At 40.1% G+C, this 20,951-nt stretch overlaps 1 protein-coding gene across 2 annotated transcripts; it reads left to right on the top strand.

The window, feature by feature from the left end:
- Window positions 1-28: 28 nt before the first annotated feature.
- DGKE (diacylglycerol kinase epsilon) lies at window positions 29-18,274 on the top strand. 2 transcript variants are annotated; one of them, XR_003253813.1, is made up of 12 exons: window positions 29-460; window positions 1,890-2,049; window positions 3,541-3,660; window positions 5,028-5,171; window positions 7,040-7,197; window positions 7,494-7,545; window positions 7,697-7,810; window positions 8,569-8,640; window positions 9,183-9,310; window positions 10,263-10,374; window positions 10,706-11,466; window positions 12,194-18,274. XR_003253813.1 is itself a non-coding variant. In XM_026067612.1 (11 exons), exons 1-11 carry the CDS (start codon window positions 30-32, stop codon window positions 10,895-10,897), a joined length of 1,683 nt encoding a protein of 560 aa, XP_025923397.1. In that variant the 5' UTR covers window position 29; the 3' UTR covers window positions 10,898-18,274. The 2 variants fall into 2 exon arrangements, 1 of the variants encoding a protein (XP_025923397.1); XM_026067612.1 differs by having other exon boundaries at window positions 10,706-18,274.
- Window positions 18,275-20,951: the final 2,677 nt, after the last annotated feature.

Below are 20,951 nucleotides of genomic sequence, written 5' to 3'. Positions count from 1 at the left end.
AGCGCCGCGGGCCGGGCCGGGCCGGCGGGATGGAGGGCGCGGGGGGCGGCGCCGAGTGGCGCCTGGCGCTCTGGACGCTGTGCTCGGTGCTGCTGCCGGTGCTGATCACGCTGTGGTGCAGCCTGCAGCGCGCCCGGCGGCAGCTGCTCATCCGCGACATCTTCCGCAGCAGCAAGCACGACTGGCGCTACACGGACCTCTTCGGGCAGCCCTCCTACTGCTGCGTGTGCGGCCAGCCCGTGCTGCGCGGCGCCTTCTGCCGCTGCTGCGGGCGCCGCGCCGGCGAGGGCTGCCTCAAGCGCGCCGAGCGCCGCTTCCCCTGCAAGGAGACCGTGGCCCGGAGCGGCCGGGCGCCCGCCGCCATGCCGCACCACTGGATCCGCGGCAACGTGCCGCTCTGCAGCCACTGCTGGGTGTGCACGCAGCAGTGCGGCACCCAGCCCAAGCTCTGCGACTACAGGTACTGCGCGCCCGCGCGGGCTCCGCGGCGCGCTCGCTCCGCAGGGCTCCCGGCGCTTTCGGGGAGGCCGCTGGCAGCGCGGAGCTGCCACGCGTGCGGGCGTCCCTGCGGAACGGGCGGCTGCGCAACGTCTGGGAAACAGATGCATGTGAAAAGATGCCTCGATTCTTCTGAGGGCCATTAATCAACTAATGGCAAGTTCTTAAAGCTGCTGCAATACAGTCCCTTGTTACCCTTGGTGGTAAGAGCGGTATAAAGCCCCAAAATGTCAAGGAACCGTTACATGGGCTTGCACTAACGTCGCTAATACTGCTTGTAAAGCAGGGAGCATGACACGCGGCGTGGGATACTATGCTAGAACATTGTGCTAATGATCCAAATCCTGCATACAGAGTAACTGTGGCTTTAACTTTTCTCAAAGGATCTCATCTTTCTAGTGTATATTTCAGCCTGCTTTTGCTTTGCCTTCTGTGTGATACTGTCAAATTGCTGTGTAAGAAGGCAGAATTCCAGAAGTGTGAATGAGAAAACCTTCAGGAATTAAACCTAGAGAGAGGAAGAGTGTGTGTGTGAGAGGGGGAGAGGGGAGGATTTGGGGGATAAAGGCAGGGAAGGAAGAAGAGGAAAAAAGAAAGTCACAGGTAGTGTAATCCCTCTCTGCACTACATGGCAAGTATCATTGCTACTCGTTTTGTGCTGGATTAAGCAGAAGGACTCCAGAAATAGCTTTCACAGCTGCTTAAACCAAGGCTTTGGAGGGGAAAATGAGGATTAACATTCTGCAGAAGCTGGCAGTAGGTGTTACAGTATTTCCTCTTGTTCTAGTCCCTTTTCCAGGACAGCTTTTAGAATAGGTCAAAAAGCTGAGCAGTTGTGCAAAACGAAATCCCATCAGCCTTGCATAGTACTGTGCAACCTTTTAGCTTTCAAACTTAAAGCAGCGCAATCAATCTTAAAAGGAGATTTATTAACAAAATCAATTAATGTTATTGGTAACATCTTAATTAAACTGAGCTATAGTGTCTTATCTGTGCTCTTTAAGGATGGATAGGAGTTCTGTTTCTCATACAGGTTTTCAGTGTAATGGTGTTTGTGTTGATACAATACAAGAGGGCATTTATAGCAACTCTTTCTTAGTATTAAAGAGAAAAGAATTAATTTAAAACTCTATGAATTGTTCTTTATAGAATTTGAATACGTTCCTAGACTTGAATAACCTGATCGTGTCCTTATGATTACCTGCAGCCAACACATGCATTCTCTGAAAGTTTATATGAATGTGGTTTTCTTTGTAATATGCTTAAAATACTACTCATAATGGTGCAAGTAAACATAAGTACTTTTCAGAAAGTTAGTCCCTGTAAAATAGATAAGCAACATAGCGAGCCAGTTGTTTGAAGTCTTTGTTTCTTGTTTTGTTTTTTTCCAGATGTGTGTGGTGTCAGAATACTGTACACGATGAATGCATGCAGAATTCTCTAAAGAATGAGGAGTGTACATTTGGAGAATTCAGAGACTTAATTATTCCACCGTACTACTTATCCGCTGTCAACCAGATGCGTAAAGACAAAAGAACCGATTATGAAAAGGTAACTATCTACTGCTTCTCGGTTTTATAATACATCAAAATAAAAACAGACAGTAAAACTGGAACTAAGTACATTCTCAAGCTGATAACTAAGTACACAGTCAGGTTCGTGACTGTGCTGAATGTTTCTATATGTATCAAACAGTTACTGTGTTTATTTGAAGGTGTTTGTCGTATTATTAACATCCTGGTTGAAGCTGAACACACATTTGGATTTCATTGTTCCAAAACAGCACTGAGGTTTGAGTGCCTTACTTCCTTAGGTATTCTGTGTACATCTTCCCAGTGTTGAACAGTCCTCTCTTACTTTGTGTTTTATGGTCCCCTCCCTACAGCATGCCACAGGGTTTTAATCTATGTCATCTGGATGCAAATGAATGCACTGATGTGTATGTATGTACATAGTATTTTACTAGAGAAGTCCTAGAAGGCCAAATAGGTGATTAAAAATAAGTCTGTTGAAGAATAAAATTCCAGTGCTTAAATACATATTTTTAAAGAGCTGTAGCTGTCAATTAAAAACATGGTATTTGAACTGAAACATAGYGTATATAATGGTAACCGTACTTTCTGAAGTACAGTATTATGTTGTGATTGGGAGGACTTATTGTCTGGAAAGTGATGCCTATAAAAACCTTAGGAAAACGATTTAATGTGAGCTCCCCAGTGTGGCAGAAAGTTAATATGATGATGGTATAATGGAATAGTTTTGTACAGGGTGGAATGGGTAGGGAATTCTTAAATTATTTTAATTGCATGTGGAGTTAATAAGGTCTGTGGATGGCAGAGTATCCCTTGGATGCAGAGATAATAAGCTGGCAAAGTAATAGCATCACCTGGCAGTGTAGCCATTCATGTGTAAGGCTTAACTGATCCAGAGCCAAGGTGTTTCCTGCAGAACCCTTGTAGCAATGCAGTGCTCTTCCAGGTGTTCCAGAAGTGTTTGTTAGTTTGGGTAATGTAGACAAAATAGAGCCCTCTGAAAGAGGGACTGTAAACTTACTTTTAAAAAGTCAAGAATAGTAATAGAATATAAGTTTGTTGTTGTTGTTGTTGTTTTTTAAATCCTAAATCAACCTCTCAGATGATTTGTAGTTTGGATTTTTAAGCCTAAATCAATTTAGGCTTAAAACAGTCATCTGTCAAGGTGCTTTTCAAGAATTACTGTTGAAAATGCATCATAAACAGCTAGCTAGCAAAACAATCTATGAAAAACATAGCAGCTATTTAAACAGGTATTTAATGTTTTGTGCTTTTCTACTACTTCGTAACATCATAGGATCTGTTTTCCTAGGTACTGTAGAAACAGAAATCTTCAACTTTGAATGCTACTGATTGTAATGAATGTAAAACTGTCCTCTTAGTTGGTGTGTCAGAAGTATTTGTTTCTGTTTTTACTATTTCAAACTAATCAGTAGCTTCCTCATTGTTTCTGCTTTAAACATTTTCACTCATGCAATATTTGTGTGACTTAATTGTTATCTTTTTGCAGATAGTACCTTACTGCAGAAAACACTGGATTCCAATAATCATACTGACAAATACTCGTAGTGGAAACAACATGGGTGAAACCTTACTAGGAGAATTTAAAATTCTACTGAACCCTGTTCAGGTAATCATGGTAGAAAGCCACAATAGTAAAATAAAAGCTGAAATCAGAATCAGCTTCACTTTGCTTACGTAATGACAGTAGGCTCTTTTGGAAGATCAGTAAAGGAAACAGATTTATGCAGGGTTTTTTGTTTGTTTGTTTGTTTTGGGGGGGGATATAGATTTATATGTAGCAATTAGAAATGCAGAGGCTTCCTTCCCCTGCCCCCCCCCCCAAGTTTGATATGGCTTTACTAATATTGATGCAACTTTCTATTTATAGTAGTCTGTGCGCTAAGTGTTAATGAGAATCTTACTCTTGAAATACTGGACAATTTTTAAAAATAAAATATTTAGACCTTCTTAGTTTGAAGCTTTTATTTGTTTAAATCATTGCTTGTGAAGACGGCAGTATTTACAGTTGTAACTTTGTATTGTTTCTTTCCTCTTAAACTCCACTGGGATGGCACAGGATGTTGACGTAAGACAGTTGTTCCTTGGATTTCCTGACTATACCTTAATATTCTTCCTTTGCAGTTCAAGCACAGCTTTATAATGCAGACTAATAGAAATCACTTTGTGTTTGTTTTAAATGCATCCCAACAGGTCTGTGAAGAATAAACCTCTCCATATCCTGAATGCTTTTAAAAAAAATAACAATAATTTTTATCTGAGGTCATTTATCTTTACGAAATTCATTGTAATGTTACTGGATACAGACTTTTCTTAGGACTTGGTCTGCTTCATTTATCAATGACATTTATTCCTAATGAAGCTGTAAGGGTACGGCAGGGGCAACACCTGGGCTCCCAGCAGGGACAGATACGCAAACACAAGGCACACTGTGGTCGATATTGAGCATTTATTACCTCTGCATTTGAGCGGGGCTTCGCCAACGATTTCCTGGTCAAGGCAGTAATGGAGCGGGAGAGTCCCTGGCACCGCTGAGCGTTGGTCCACGGCGAGGAACACCGGGGGGGCACTACAGGAGGTTTTTATGTACAATGCACATGCGCAGTAAGCACAGGGAGCTCATTGTTCATCTCGATTCGAAGCCCAGGTGTAGCGCCACGCTGGCACAGGCTCAGCCACGTGACTGGGTCAGCATGCCCTGTTGATGCTCCTTTTCCCACGGATTGCTCTGGCTAGCTTCCATCGCCTATCTCCTCGATGTTCTTCCGCATTTTTCCATACAGAAGCAGCTGGAGTTATTTTGTTAATTTGGGAGACTGAATCCTCCTCATAAAAGTCAACACTGCTCATTTAGTGGTGTAATATCGTAAATGGAAAATGTCTGCTTTGCATCAGAATGAACTGCTTGAAGCTACTCGTCCGTGAGGCAAATCCTGAGACGTGTTTTCTGAACCTGCTCGTTTTCCTTTGTTCTAGGTTTTTGATCTAAGCAAAATTGCACCTGCTAAAGCACTCCAGCTTTGTACCTTGCTGCCTTGTAATGCTGTCAGGGTCCTCGTCTGCGGTGGGGATGGCACGGTGGGCTGGGTCCTGGATGCAATTGATGAAATGAAGATAAAGGTATTGTGTTTAAATTGAAACATCTCTTGTGGTGAAGTGAGTTTTGTGACTGCTGAAGTGCTAAGCCCTAACCTCTTACCTGCATTTATTTATCGTGTCAATGAATAAATCTATAGAAAATTATTCACTGAATTGCATATTCATATTGGTGGGGAGGGGCGAAACTGTTTTGTTATGAAGCCCTGTAGTTCAGGAAAAATATAAAAGCTTTATATTTTGAATGTTTATTTAAAGCTGCTCTTTTCTGTAGAACAAGAGAAGAACAATCTTCAGAACATTTTTATGTATTGTTTTTCCCTTTTCCTCTAGAGAGAGGTTTATTTTGCAATGAATAACACTGCTAATAATGTCTGTTCTGCTCTGATTGCTTATTTCTCCCAAAGCATTCAGTCTTCTATAATAACCTTCTAACTTTTGCTGACTATAGTGATTATAGTGCCAGCATGTGAATGAGTGTAATTATTTGCTTCTGCTATTTATTTTCTCCTTTAAAGATTCTTAGTCTGTAGCATCACCTGTTAACAGCACGTGAAGGAGAAAAAACATGCTATGTATTTACTGTTGATTTGAAATAGAATATATCCCAATTTACAGGATGTTAGTAAGGACTCCTGAGAAAATTAAGAATCAAGAATAATTAGCGGGGCTCTTGTCTAATGAGCTCTCTTTCCCTACTGGTTAAAGGAAGAAAGCGAGTCTTCTTACAAGAGCATTAATTTTTTTTCAGTTTCAGCCATGAATCAGGCCAATTGCTGCATTTTTAGTAGCAATTTTTCTTGCTGCTTTCTTGTTAATACCTGAAATGTTGTACTGAAGGCCTCATTACAACTGAATACATAACTGAACTTCTTTGAGAATTTTTATGTACTAATAAAGTAGAAATGCAACAAGGTATAACTATAAAGTTTAACAAATATGAATACTTGGTTTCTTGGTCTTGGACACTTGATATATTGACCCCCAGAGCCAATATAGTTGATGCAATCTGGGTTCTTGTTTGCTTCCAAGTATTCAAATTATAGTCTTTTAAACTTCTGAAAACTGGTTGTCAGCACTGGAATTACAAAAGTATTGACTTTCAACTCCAGGTTGCCTGGCTAATATCTCTTGTTGAAAAATAGTAGTCATAATATCACTTTTTCTTCAAGTACTTTTCATGGCTGAACTTCACAGACCATAGTAGTTGGAAATAACAGTGTACACTTTTGTGCTAAAGGGAAAGCAAAGACCTTTACTGACGTGGCTGTTTTGAGAGTCTGGCTGTGTCGCTTGCTTTGTGGTCTGCAGAGGTGATTGTCGTCTGCTGCATCTGTTGATTTGTGGGTATGCAGCATCTCTCAGGTTTAGATGCTGGTTTTCCTCCTTTGAGTCTGTGAATTTCTGTTCATGGCCGCGTACTGCCGTATTACATGTCTCTGTTTTAGACCTAACCTCGCTCCATCTTTTAAGAACCTTTCCGTGTCCTGTGGCCTTGTGTGTTCTTTCTGTCTTCTCTAGCATTTATATCGCTTCCCCAGGGGGACAAGCAGGAGTAGTAAAAGTTCAGGCTTCCACTTCCAGCTCCAAAGCATCATTGTTTTGAGGGATGCTCTGTTCAGTATTAATAACGCCTTGGTTCCACATTGGAAACACACATGTTCTTTTCTCTGCACAGTGGTTTAAGACTTCCTTCCTTTGCGTTATCCCTACCATAAGTACTTAGATGTGCCATCTGCTATGGTATTGCTGCTGGCTGCATCATTATGCAGTATGCAAGAAGATTAACGCACCCAAGATTAATGGCATTTGTCTAACCTGAACGTTTGGGGATAAAAGGGAGAAAATGAACACTGAAAAAGGAGCTAATATCCASTGTTTCTGTGTCTCAGGGGCAAGAACGCTATATTCCACAAGTTGCAATCTTACCTCTGGGAACAGGCAACGATCTGTCTAATACCCTGGGCTGGGGTGCAGGTTATGCTGGAGAAATCTCTGTAGAACAAATCTTACGAAATGTCATGGAAGCAGATGGAATCAAGCTAGACAGGTAAGTAATAATGTAAAGATACATTCGGTAAACCAAATATTACTGTAGATCTATCGATATCCAGTTACAGCAGCATGTATAAAGAAGCACAAGAGCTGCTGGACTAGAGAACTGTGGAATAACTGAGGTCCAAAATTACTCTTCATTTAGTTGTTTTACAGTGTTTAACTCTTTCATAACTAACTAAATCTGAATCTTGTGACTTCAGTATAGGTACGAGATTCTTAACTACAGGTTTGATGCTAAATGAGAACGGTATCTGTCATGTGTCTGAATAATGGCTTTTGTTTTTTCAGATGGAAGGTTCAGGTAACAAACAAAGGATACTACAATTTAAGGAAACCAAAGGTATGGTTGGAAGTTATAAATGTGGGTTCTGTGCAATACCTACGTGGATGTACTTTCTCTTCTGTTTACCTGCTTCTGATAAAACCCTAACTTTTAAAATCCTGATAGTATGAAATTTAATATGATCTTAACTAAAACTTCTGTCTGACAGGTGTTCACAATGAACAACTACTTTTCTATAGGACCTGATGCTCTCATGGCTTTAAATTTCCATGCTCATCGTGAGAAGACTCCCTCTCTGTTTTCCAGCAGAATTATTAATAAGGTGTGTTTGGTGTTTGACTTAAAGCTATTTCTTGAAATATTCTGCATGATTTTTTTTCCTGCATAGTGTGCTAGCAGGTCTTCCAAATAAGTCTTAGAGTTGCATCTTAATTGCTGTGTTGGATTTTCAGCCTTCAGACCTTTTTGTCAAGGAGTGCATTAGTTTGAAAAAATACATGTCTTTAGATATTAATAAACTGTAGTGATCTGTTTTCTCTGCGCAGCTGCTCTGTTGACCCATCATTACACTGCTTTTTTTTTTTTTTCCTTCCTTCCCTGTTGTTAGCCCCAAATTTTAGTGTGGAATATGTGCTCTGATATCACACTGGGATATATTGCTTTATTCCACTACCTCCTTTTATCCCATTTTAGAAAAGTTTGAACTCATTTTTCTTAGGGAGAGGATTTCATGGATTAAACATGATTCCAGCCTGTTTCCAAGTGTTTTGTCTTGCCTCTGTTTGCTAGCTTGTTTATATTTATGCTGTCACTTGTTTAATTTTTGTTTAGAGCTTCTCGTTTGCTTTGAAATTTAATGGGCTAGGGACATCGCCCATTTCCTTTTAAAAGGGAGAACAAGGTTCTTATGGGAGTTGTAGCTTAGCTCATTAAGAGAACTTACTTGAAGGATATGCAAATATTTTATGTTATGTATGAATTTTAAATAAGGCTCACAGAACCATAACTCTACATGAGTATTTTAAATAGTCTTATGTACTATATCTTTTTCTAATAGTATTTTCTGTTCTTTTTTTATAGGCTGTTTATTTTTTCTATGGAACCAAAGACTGCTTAGTACAAGAATGTAAAGATCTTAACAAAAAAGTTGAGGTAGGTTTTTTAACTTGTCCATTTATTCTTTGGACAATCAAAGGAATGCAAAAACTTTCTCAATGAAAGGAAATGGGAAGAGCTTTGCAGTTCACGTCTACAATATAATGCCTATGTGTAGGATGGCTCTGGACCTGCTGGGGGATTTTTGATGCTGGCTGTTTGCAACTTACTGCATGGAATTCATGCCTCTGAACTTACTGATGATTCCTAAATTCTTTTGTGGCTTTGACTCAGGTCTCTGAGTTCATAAAATTGAATTAGTACCAGAGACTTGTAAACCAGAGTTCCTTTTTATTGTTCTCCGTTAACAGAAATTGATGATCACAGCTTCAAGTATCATGTTGTGAAGTCAGAAGTTTTTTTTTTTAATTATGTAAAGAAAACATTCTATTGTATGTCACCAGTTTTGCTCAGAGGTGTTTTTTATTTCTCATTAACTTTAGTGGAGCCCTAATAAATGCATAAAGATAACAGCTAGCATATGCTGAAGTACTGAATTTGATCCGCAGTAACTAACTTGTGTTGTGTGTCTTTTAAAGCTAGAGTTGGATGGTGAGAGAATCGAATTGCCCAACTTGGAAGGCATCATTGTTCTGAATATTGGATACTGGGGAGGTGGCTGTAGACTCTGGGAAGGAATGGGTGATGAACCTTATCCCTTGGCAAGGTATACAGTGCATCGGCTTCCCCCCCCCCCCCCCCCCCGAGGAGTTCTTGTAGCGTAAGGAATCCCCTCCAGCAGGCTTTGTTTATGTGACCAGTTCCATGTGAAAACTGGAAGACTCCTCATGAGTAGGCTATCTTGAATTTTTATTTTCTTCATGTTAGAGACTCAAGGCCTTCAAAAAGTATAAAATATGTCCATTTTAGAATAGAAAAGAACATGTCTTGAAGTTAAAATATAAAAATATCATATATATAAATATAAAAAACAACAAGGCAAGACAGAAATTGACTTCCATGCCAAGTTGGTTGGAGCTATACTAAAGAGGAGAATTGGTGGACGCATTGGTTCTTCCCTTGTGTGATTTCCTTCTTCAGAAGTCATATATAAATATATATTTCACAGTGCTTTTGCTTGTGATTATATTACTTATGTTTATTTCATAGTGCACATTGCTTATGATGAGCCTGGATTTCTAAAAAGGTTTGGACAAGGTCCTTTACCAAAATCTAAAAGAAATCAAGTAGATGAGAGAAATCTTACCTGTAGATGAACTGGTTAAAAAGGCAGAAAAGCGGTTGTACAGGTTATGGAAGAGAAATTCGCTGAGGGCCTTAAATAATGTAAATGCACAATATGACTTGGAAAGTCCATCCATCATAGCTGCCAGAAGCTAGGAGGGTGTACCAGCTGGAGTGTTGCTCCACGCTTGCCCTGTTTTTTGTATGGCTTCCCTTGACATTATCTATTAACAACATTTGGGGGGGGTGAGATACTGGGCTAAGTAGACAGCCATTCTTGTGTGATTTGTTATTCAGCAGAAATAGATAATTTAAGCATGCTTGTAGAACAACATTCATCTTCACTATCATAGTAGTGGTAAAGGACTATAATATTTGGATTGGTATTTAGGAGCTGATGAACATCACTAAGAAAAGTGTCTTTTGATTCGTAGACATGATGATGGACTGCTGGAAGTTGTTGGAGTTYATGGTTCTTTCCACTGTGCCCAGATACAGGTGAAACTAGCAAATCCTGTTCGTCTAGGACAGGCACATACAGTGAGGGTAAGTGGTATTTATAAAATTGTTTCCCTATGTTTTTTTCAGTACACAGTATACGATTTCAAGGGCTCAACTGTCTGGTCAAGTCTTTCTTCTAAAGTTGCAATTTGCAGTTGAGCTGGATGTTTCTCTTGCTTGGTAAAAGTTAATTATGTCATAATTTATAAGCCTCTGTTGCTGTGGTTGGTGGCCAATGAGTCCAACTAATTATATACTAAGATTCTTCCTGGCAAGGCTGAAACCTTGCAGCATCAGTACATTGTAGATGTAAAAGATATCTTCAGAGCTGCTTTGAATTGCTATGACTTCTGTGTGTTCTTCTATTTAATACTAGCTGATCTTGAAGAGTTCAAAGATGCCAATGCAGGTGGATGGTGAACCGTGGGCTCAGGGGCCCTGCACTGTTACCATAACTCATAAGACACATGCACTGATGTTGTATCACTCTGGTGAACAAACTGATGACGAYGCTTCCAGTGTGTCTGAGCAAGAGCACGTGAGAGAGCAGACAGATGAAGATGTATAGGTTTTGCAGAACTTAACATAATACAGTGATAAACTAAAGTTTGTTAAAAACACTGAGAACATTTAATCCAGATGAAGGCTTATGCTGTAATGTTCATGCTTGTGAACAAACTAGGGTTGAGGAAAAAGCCATGCTTCAACATTCATGAAAACTTTCACAGCTGAATTACTGCAACTACTTTGCCTTTTTGATTGGTGGTGCCCAGCCCTTCCAGCTGGAGGAGTTAATTACTCCGATGGCAGGAGAGGGACAGATGCTGCAGCCTTTCCTTGCTGTGCTAGCAGATGTCGGTGCACGCACGGTATAGTGCGCAAAAGGCTTAATGCTCCCAGAAAGGGGAGCACGTGGGAGTTCAGCCTGCTTCCACCTGCCCTTTTTCCCAGGAACAGCTCCAGAACAGAAAAGCAGACCAAATAGGATGTGGGCTGATTTTTCTGACAGCAGCCTGCTCCTGGCTGCCATCTTTTCTGGGGAGTGGGGACATGCTTTTCTGAGCACCTGCTTGTGCCATATGTATCTAGTAGTCTTGACTGGAAGAGTGGAGGATTTGGGGGCCTTCTGTGAAGGAGGTAAGCAAGGAAGATGTTTTTGGAGAATGCCTCTTTCAATGGCTGTGTAAGATGTAGAGTACTCCTTAGGTCATCGGTACCCAAGATACAGCATCAAAATACTTCTACCGTGACTTGCACTGAACGGTCTTATGGCTAACTGTTGCAGTTAAGTGAGGGGTTAATTCTAGGCTTTTATAAATAAGCAGCATGTCTTAGTTCTTGAGTAGGCTTGTTGGAGGAGACCATGGACAAGGGGGCTATCTTTTTAGTTGTGTATAGTAGGACTTTAAAGAAATTATGAAGATCAGTAATGTTTTTAAAAGGCTGTTAAAGATCTTGCTTGATAATTAGCTGAAAATGATATAGCAAGTTAGTCTGTTAACCACATCAGTTGTAAGTGTAGGGGTTGAGAGCTAAGCTTGCAGAGGTTAGCAGGTTCTAGCCTTCATGTGTATAACTTGAATCTGGGGGGGGACGGGGACACAAACACTTGTTTTCTGATTGGCTCTTAAGGGGTGGAAGTTACCTTGTTGGACCTACGTCTGCATTTCCTATATAAATCTATGGCCACAAAAAAAGTTGATGGCCTATATTGATAATAAACATTAAGAACACGTAAACAGTACACACAAACTGTCAATTTGACATATCTGAAGCTTCTCAGGTTAAAAGCTTCTCAGGTGAAAACATCTTCATGATTAACAGAAGAAAAGATCTGCTTCCTTTTTTTTCTTATTTCTTATAGGTGTTTTAAGCCTGCAGCAGCTGAGAGCTACAAGTTTAAATTTTGTTGCTAAGTAATTCATTTAAGCCCAGCTGACTTATTGAAGGTGATCTGTAAGTAGGAAGTGGATTTATGCTGGATGTATACTGTATAAGCTAAGGACAGTAAGAGAATTTGAGGGGCCTTGATCTGAACATTGAATATTGCTTCTTTTTTCAAAACTCCCTATTTTTCTCTTTTTTTTTTTCTTTATGCTAACTGAAAGCGATACCATTGGGTAAAGTAGGGTGTGTTTCCAGGTTTTGTAAAATGAAACTGTTTTACAACAATCTATAAAACAAAGTTTTCATTAACAGTGAACGAACTATTTATATTTTAAAATAACTTATTGAAGCCTTGACAAAGTCAATATTTTTAAAACCTTCCATTGTAATCCTCTTTGGAGAGCATTTTTAACTCAAGGTTATTTGTTGTAGAAAGTGTATGTGCTAGATCTTAAATACTACTGATTATCAGTGAATTTATAGATGTCTGAAAATGTGATTAGAGTGTAACGAATTGTAAAGCAGAAGCCATTTGTAAATTCCATGTTCATTAGCGATATAYACCTAACTTTATTTTATAATATGTAAATATGGAGAACATGAATAGTTAAATATATATAAAAGTATTTAAAATACCCCAAAACATGCAATGTTAGATAAACCCATTATCCTAATTTTTTTTTTTTAGTTATGAAGATAGAATTTGTATTAACTTTAAAAATCTTACTAGTTAGAAGTTATTAATTTATTTTTATGTGAATAACTTACAAACATCAGCATCCTAAAAAAATATTTAAGTTCTATGCTGTGGTTCTCATAAACTATTGTTTACAAACAAATTACAAGTCTCTGGAAAAGCAGGGTATGTGCTATGAAAAGCAGTATTTTCTCAAGAGAAATGACATTACTGGCTCCTTGGTCTAAATTATTCATAAGAGTTTGAAGAGCTGCTGAAATTTGATCAGAGAATTATTCAAACAGTTAATGGTTCTTGGGATATAAAACAGTTCCAGAACTTCAGTTTTTGCACTCCCAGCATCTAAGGGAAAATAATAATAATAATAATAATTGATGTGAGGTTTTGGAAAGCCTCCCTTTTCTACAGGAGGTGAGACAGCTTCTCCACTTCTGCTTTGCCTAGGTGGGGTAACACCCAGGTGCTGTATTTATGCAGGCTAGATCCTCCCACTTACTGCAGCTTCCTAGGAATCCTGTCCTAAACTTGCGAAATAGTCTTTGGGAGCCCTAAATCCATCGTTAGTTCTGCAGAAGCATAAGAGAAGTGAAAGGAGCATCTAGTTGGGCTCTTGGCTCTTTGGGAGACCTGCCTGTAAAAGGCCTTACTCGTGTCGGACAGGCCATCCCCTTTTTGTGTGTGGTAGGAAGAAGGCTGTGTTTCATAAAATGACTCTTGGTGATTGCAGCAAATGATAAGTAGCGAACTTAGCCATTTTAGGCATGAAGAGTCTATAGTAAAATTGTATTTATGGTATGGAGAATATTCTACAAAGTTAGTGTCCAGTTCCCAATCAGACATGAGGTTGGTCATCCTTCTACTGTAACTATATGTAGCTGTCGTATGTATGACAAACTTTTTTTTTTCTTTTAGACATAAACGTTAGCGCTAGAATTTGGGAAGCCTTGCTGTTTCCAGCACTGCATCCTTTGATTTAAATGTGCCCTCCTTTCCAGTGTGTTGCAAAATGAGTTAGCCCGTTTTGAATTACTCTCGTGGAATGGTTCGGTTTTAGTCCACCTGCAGGGAGTAAATGTCAGCAGTGGGCTCCCAGATTCTAACGCTAATGTGAATGAAGTGGTAAAGCACTTTTCTAGTTTGTAAAAATAGCTGTAGCTGCTTGTTGTTGTGTGTGTCGTGGATGTGAAACTGCTACATGCTTTTTTAATATTGGTAAAAGGCATAAAGCACTGGTTCAAATAGCTACTATATAGTCTTACCTGAAAACTGAGATTGGAAACCTAAAAATACTGCACTGCCCTCTCCATCCAGAGGAAGGTACTGCTGGGCTGAACTTCTTATCCTGCCCTGAAGGATTCTCCCTTGCCCTCTTAGTGATTAAATGGTGAAAGGGGTGTTTCAGAAAGACAAATAATGAATCGTTTTAGCTTCTCGCAGTCTTCATGTGGTGTAACTTTGTGTAAAATGTATAGGGTGAATATTACTGTAAAAATTGTTAAGCATTCAAAAGTGAATTCACAAAGTTTATTTTGCAGTCTTATTGCAGCATACACTAGTTTAACTGAAGGTTGATCGGATTCTGATAACTTCCTTTATTGTGGGTTTGAAGTCCTGTGAAATGCACTTCAGAAAACTTAAACTTGTGTGGAAAGGCTTTCTGCGAGTGAGCTTCTGGCCTTGCCCCAACCTGGCTGGTTTACACATGCACGTTGAGAGGGGGATGCGTGTCTTCGTATGCATAGAACCTTTTGTCATAGGCTTTGTTTTTGTTTTTTCACCTTGAGCAATTCATAGCAGGGTTAAAAGAAGCTGCTTTAGATGCACTGCATTTGGGATTTTTCCTTCATGTTTGGACTCTATAAAAACTTAGATTTTTCATCTTTAAATAGAAAACAACGCAGGTGAATGGCATCCAATTTCATACTTTTCAAAGTATTTTTATAGTTCTTGATGTTTAAAGCAGCTTATGGCGTATTTAGAGCATACTTTTAAAAGTACTTTAGAATTATTGAAGTTATTAGAGAACATCATTCTGTTTTCTTTCTTGTAGAGTGCTGAGACTTCTGTTTCAAATGTGTACTTAGCTGAAAACTATGCTCAAGTTTGGACGCTTCTCAGCTACTGTTATGAATTGCATTTAATGTTCATAATGTAAAGGCAGTCTAGYTTAATTTATGCATTTGACAGTTTTCTTTAAATGGTTAATTTCACTGTTGTTCCTTGTAGTTTTTTCAGATCTTGCTTTTCTTAGGCACTGAGTAACTTGAAAATATGATTTACTTTAGTCAGAAGTATTAAGTACTTGCTCTTGGAAAACAGACCTGAGTTTCTCCTGGTTATGTAAGAAAATGCTACAGTGTTTGAACACAGCTTAGAGACTAATTCATCTTCCTGAGGCAATGCTATAGTAAGAGTAAGTTAAACTTATTCAGTATAACTTTCAGCTGATTAGGATTAAGAATTTATGTACACCTGTACATTTTGTCTTGGGAGTGTTTCAAACTGCTCAGTAAGCACTTTTTTTTCTCCTCAATCATTTAATTATGCATTTTATGCTGGCTTATTTGCCTCTAAAGGTGTCAGATGGGACAGTGTCAAAAGCCCTACTAAAGTCAGAATAGTGATACTTTATACCAGTTAGCTTGTCAGCAGAGAAAATCAGAATGGTTTTAATGCAGCTTATTCTTAGCCCAGCAGCCCACCTGTTTGGGTTTTTTAATCACCTTAATCACCAATTTACTCAACACCTGGCAAGATATTAGAATGGGCTTCTAAGATGTTATGTTCCCAGTCCCTCTTGCCTGTTTTGAAATTGTGATGTTTACTCTTCACTGTTGGCGAGGAATCTCCCCATTCTCTGCAGGTTCTCTGAACTAATAGTTAAAGTTTCTGGTATCAGTTTGGCCAGTTCCTTTTGGTTCTGCATTGCATGCGCTGAAGCTCACAGCTTTTGTTTTTTAGTGTATGTTATTATATCTAACTCTATAATTAAAAAAAAAAAAAAAAACTCAAAGCACTGTACCAGCATAACAGTATCAATGTTATAATACATACTGCTTTCTTTGGTGGTGGTGGTTTTTTGTTTCTTGTTTTGGGTTGTTTTTTTTTACTTGGGAACAAACCACTTTTTGAAGAGCACCACTGTAGCCTAGTTAGTTAATTCATGGTTAAGAGTAGGATACTTAGCACTCTTTGCATGTGTTCTAGATGAAATACAGAACAAAAAGGGTGTTTTGAGACTTAGTATTAGCAGTTTTCTCCCTTTTTAAAAAAGAAAAAAAAATGGACCCTTCAGTTAGTAGTAAGCTAGGATATCTTTAGATTTAAAAGTACTAGTAACATCACTGATCCTGTTGAATGTGAACCCTGATTTTAAAATGCTGACTTTTGTTCTGAGAAATTATAGCTGCTTCCTGAACACAGGAATAACATAACAGAGCACCACTTCTTCATTTAACAATTAGGTATATTGAGAGAATTTACATGTGTATTTAAATTCATTCAGGCCACATTTCCAAAAGCATGATGTGATCCAAATTTCTTTACCTCAGTAAGAGTGCTAAATACCCAGTTCAGATTTTGGGGCTCTCAGGGAGAGGCTTCTAGCTGGAGTAAAGCCATACGCCTCAAGTAAACAGAGTGATTTTGTGCTGACTTACAGTAGCTGAGCATCTGGCCCTTACTATTTCAAAGTCTGAATATATTCAAAATTTTACTTTGTTTCTCATCAGTACTGCCCTGTTTACTGTGCTTATACTTTTATTGCTGTATGTAATTCATTTTGTTGCATTTTGTTGAATTTGCAACTTGTTTGTAGATTTCAGCATAAAAATCATTGTTTTCCTTTTAAGAGGAAGTGGAAGCTAATATTGTTGAGTTTATTCCATTTTGTATCTTCAAAGTTTACATCCCTCAAAAGCCATTTTGTCTGCTACCAACTATTGTAATCCTTAGAGTACCTCCAACCATTTTCTCTTTATAAGACTTTTATAGTTAAACAGAATGGATTTTTATTTTTGTAGCTTGTAACTTCAATATGTATAGTTATTACTATTCAGTAATTAGTGATCAGAGTACTGTAAGAATGTGACTCTTAAGAGCTGTAACCTTAAATTAGTCATAACTACTTACAAGAAAATACCAGCATGTTAAGTTTAAAAAAAAAAAAACTCATTAGTTTGGAAATACTGTGATGCTGTGATTTTTGCAATTTGTATTGAATGTGTTTATGAATATTCTAAAGTTGTACTAAATAAGAAAAAAGGAACTTAAAAATGCAAACAGCTGTTCAAAAAGTAGGATTTGCAACAACATCTTAGTTCTTGTCAACCAACAAAGATGACATTTGGGATTCAGTGTTTTTTCCTTTTTCCCCATAGAACGCTAGTGCAAAAATGATCAAGTGTACTTGACAAAACAGTAGCTTCCTTGTGTTGCATTTTAAGATAAACGTGTTAGTGTCCAAAGATCAATAAAGCCATTTGTACCATCCCAACTTATCTTTTCAGAAGACAAAAACTCAGAGCAAAATTGAATGCTCACACCTGTAAAGTATATTATTTGCAAACAAATTAACCAGTCAGCATAATGTTGAATCTCCAGTGTAAATTTTTAAAGGTAAAAGTTTTTTGCACTTTTCTTGGCATCGAGTGATGCTTRCAAATCCCAATGTTTTTTTTTTCCTTTGGTGTTTAAAAGAAGGTAAGCTGAAATGAGAGGAGGAGGTGGTATTCATGTAAAATTTCTACCCGTAAAAGCTGGAAAGTATGTTTTCCTGTATATTTGCTGTGTGGACACAGCAAAAGTGATTCTGGAACTTCTCATAAAACTTTACGCATTGTTTGCGCCCTCATTGGCTTGATGCAACACTACTGAAGCAAACGATATCACCCCAGGCCCCTGTAACAGTGACAAGTTTACTCGATCATTCCATGTGGGTGATGTGCACCATTTAAGAACTTGAGCCAGGTTCCGTTGATCAGAAGCCGTAACTTCAGTGAAGTTGCAGAACTCCGTCAGGTTCTGTGGCTTTACTCCACATTTACACAGGTATAACTGAGTATACAACTTCAGTCAGTTGTATCGTGGCCTGTTTCTTATGACTTAGGCATGCAGAAAGCTCTTTTGAGAAACATCTTCTCCATATTCTTAGAAGTTTGTAAATATAAGTTTTTCACAGCACTGACTCTTTCTGAATTTCTTAATGCATCTTTTTTGTTGTCTTGTTATTTGTACTGTATTTCTCTGTAAACTGAACCGTGTGGATTAAAGTATTTAAACTCATGTAATTTTTCCTGTTCCTCACGATGTAAAAAGCAAATAGGAGTCTTCATATCTGTAATAAACTTGTGATGAAGATAAGTGCCTGGCTTTTACAGGGCTGCAGTATGACACGTTTGGTTACTTAGAGAACAGAGTTGTTTTGTTGAACACTGCAACCATGCTTCTGCCTGAAAGCCTTCTGCAAAGGGCACGTGTCTCAAGCCTCAGGTACCTGGAAATAGTTCTAGACAACGTAGTAATGCCATTCACACATAAAGCTGGTACTGTTTGGTAGCATACATRGATGTCTCAGCAGCTACTTGTCCACTTTTGGTTGATCCTTCTTCCARCTTTTTACAAGATAATCTTGTAAGTGATCTACCTTCCTCTTTATGTCATTTACAGTTTCTGAAAGATGTTACTAATTTTACTCTTTCCCCAGCTATAATAAGCTTCAGTGATGAGAGCCAACCCTATCTTCACTTGGGTGCTTGCATTTTAAAAGTGCAGGGAACTTTAACCTGTGCATCTTGTAAACTTAAGAGCTCTTACTTCACTGTGTTCTGTGCTCCCTTTCCCTTCATGCATGCTCAGCAAGCTGCCTCATTACAGTTTATTAACTGAAACATTCAGCACATAAACAGCTATAAATATTAAAATCCCTTCTGCCTGAGGGAATGCTCTAGGCTGCAAAAAGCTGAAACAGCAGCTGCTTACGTAGCATGCTTGCTTCTGGCACCTCTCCCCAGATTGTCATAACACCTTTTATACCAGCTTGGCTCATGCTTCCCTTAAAAAATAAAATAAATTGCAGGGGCATGATTTTTAAGAAACTATTACATGGACCTGGGGAAAAGCTGAGTTTATATGGCTTTTTAATAGATGTATTTAGAATGATTAAACTCCAGGTTTAAAAATCAAGATGAACTGCCTGGATTGTTTAACTGCTTTAATATCCTAAATCACTGACAACAGTGGTGAGAAGGAACAGTGATGCACACTTTTTTTAGAATTTAGCCTAAGGAGAGAATAGGTCTACAGACTTCTTGTCTTTAAAGAGCAATCTCTGAATATGAATTTTAACCAGGGAATTTTTGATGCTATCTAGTGTTAATATAAACTGGAGGGTGGGGGGGGGGATTTTGAGGGCAAGTCAGCAAAGCACATACAGTGTTTTCCACAGAAAGGGAAAGCTGCTGTGGGAAGAAGTTCAGAGATCGGGTGGCTCAGTGCTTTCTCCTGATGGCAGCAGAGGGGCTAGTTTGGACCTTTGGAAGTGAATAAATCCTCCTGTGGGGCTACTTTATCATAGTGTCGGCTCCCTCCCTAAGTCCTCTCCTCTGTTCCCCTGCCTAATTTGCACAAAAGAGAAAAGCGACTCCAGCATCTTAGCTCCTGTATTATGCCGCAATCAACCCTTTTAAAGGCTGTTTGCATGTTGTTTTCTATTCAGGATAGGGTCAGGTCATATATATGCAGCAAGTTTTTTTCTTAGCTGGGCAAGATGATAGTTTCACAGAGCTTTGAAGATCACTGACACGGGATGCTAATAGATGGTCTAGCATTAATGCATTTTTTTAAACKTTTTTAGAGCTGTTGGAGTGAACTGCATGTACAACACCAAGTTGTGCCAGATTTTAGCCCAAAGCRGTGCAACAGGTCCCACCTAAGGTATGTGTGGGGAGAAGGTGGGATCTTGGAACAGCGGAAGTCAAGCTGAAACTTCTGTCTCTTAATAATAAAAGTTAAAATGTGAAATGTTGGGTGAATGAAGACTCACGGTGCTTGTGTAGGGGTCCCGTAGGTCTCARGGAGTCTCGGTTCAAACACTTGCAAGGGGAATCGTGGTTGCAAGCCTGCTGCTTTCAGGAAATCGCCCTTAGTAATTACACTTATTTCTGTAACAGCGAAGCAGCCCCCGCAGCAGAAACGCAGAGGCGTGAGCTCTGCGTCTCCTTCCCGGCGCAGCCGTGCGCAACGCGGGAAGGCTCTGCTGGCCGCAAGGTAACAGCAGCCCCAGCGTCGTGGGTGGACAAAACCTGGGCCCCAGCATGTGCGGCCCGTGGTGGCAGCCCCGCCGCGAAATCCCTYGCACCGCAAGGCGGCAGCTCCCCGTGTCACCCGTGGGAAGCATGGAAGGGGCAACGYGTATGGAAATTAACTGGGGCAGGCGCAGCCCAGCAGTCAGCACGACAGTCGCACGCTTCGTGCTTTCTTGTGCACGGAAAGCAAAAGTTGAAGCTGTTGAGTTTCCATCAGTCGTTCTGTGTGCACGTCTTGTCAGCATGATTTTTGTCTGTTCCTAAGTTGCGCTGAGAAACTCTTATTCATCACCTCAGAATATTTTAAAGACACAAGGGGGGCCTGACTGTCCCTTGTTAAGCCGTACCGAGCGGCAGGATGAGGAAAAAAAAGCAGAAATGGAGCCGTGGGGATGGCAAGCTGTGGCCACCAGGCCATTCCCCCTTCTCCCTTTCTCGCGGCCCGCGGGGGAGCTCGCGGGGGCGGCGGCTCCGCGGCGGCCGGTGAAGCCGACCGCTGCAGCTGGAGGGGCAGGTAGGAGCGGCGACGGGGAACCGCCGAGCGGTCCCGTCAGCGGCTTCCCGCCCGCGGGGCCCCCTCAGAAGGGTCCCGTCAGCGGCCGTTGGCGGCGGCGCCCAGGGCCAACGGTCGCGGGCTGGGGGAGGGGAGAGCCGCTGCCCGCTCCCGTCAGCGGCTTCCCGCCCGCGGGGTCCCGTCAGCGGCCGTTGGCTCCCGCGCGCTGCCTGCCGCGGCC

The sequence above is a fragment of the Apteryx rowi genome, unplaced genomic scaffold (assembly GCF_003343035.1).
Source record: "Apteryx rowi isolate R43461 unplaced genomic scaffold, aptRow1 scaffold_26, whole genome shotgun sequence".
Taxonomy (NCBI): Eukaryota; Metazoa; Chordata; class Aves; order Apterygiformes; family Apterygidae; genus Apteryx; species Apteryx rowi.
The sequence above is the reverse complement of the archived record's forward strand: the minus strand, read 5'-3'. Positions and strand labels throughout refer to the sequence as shown.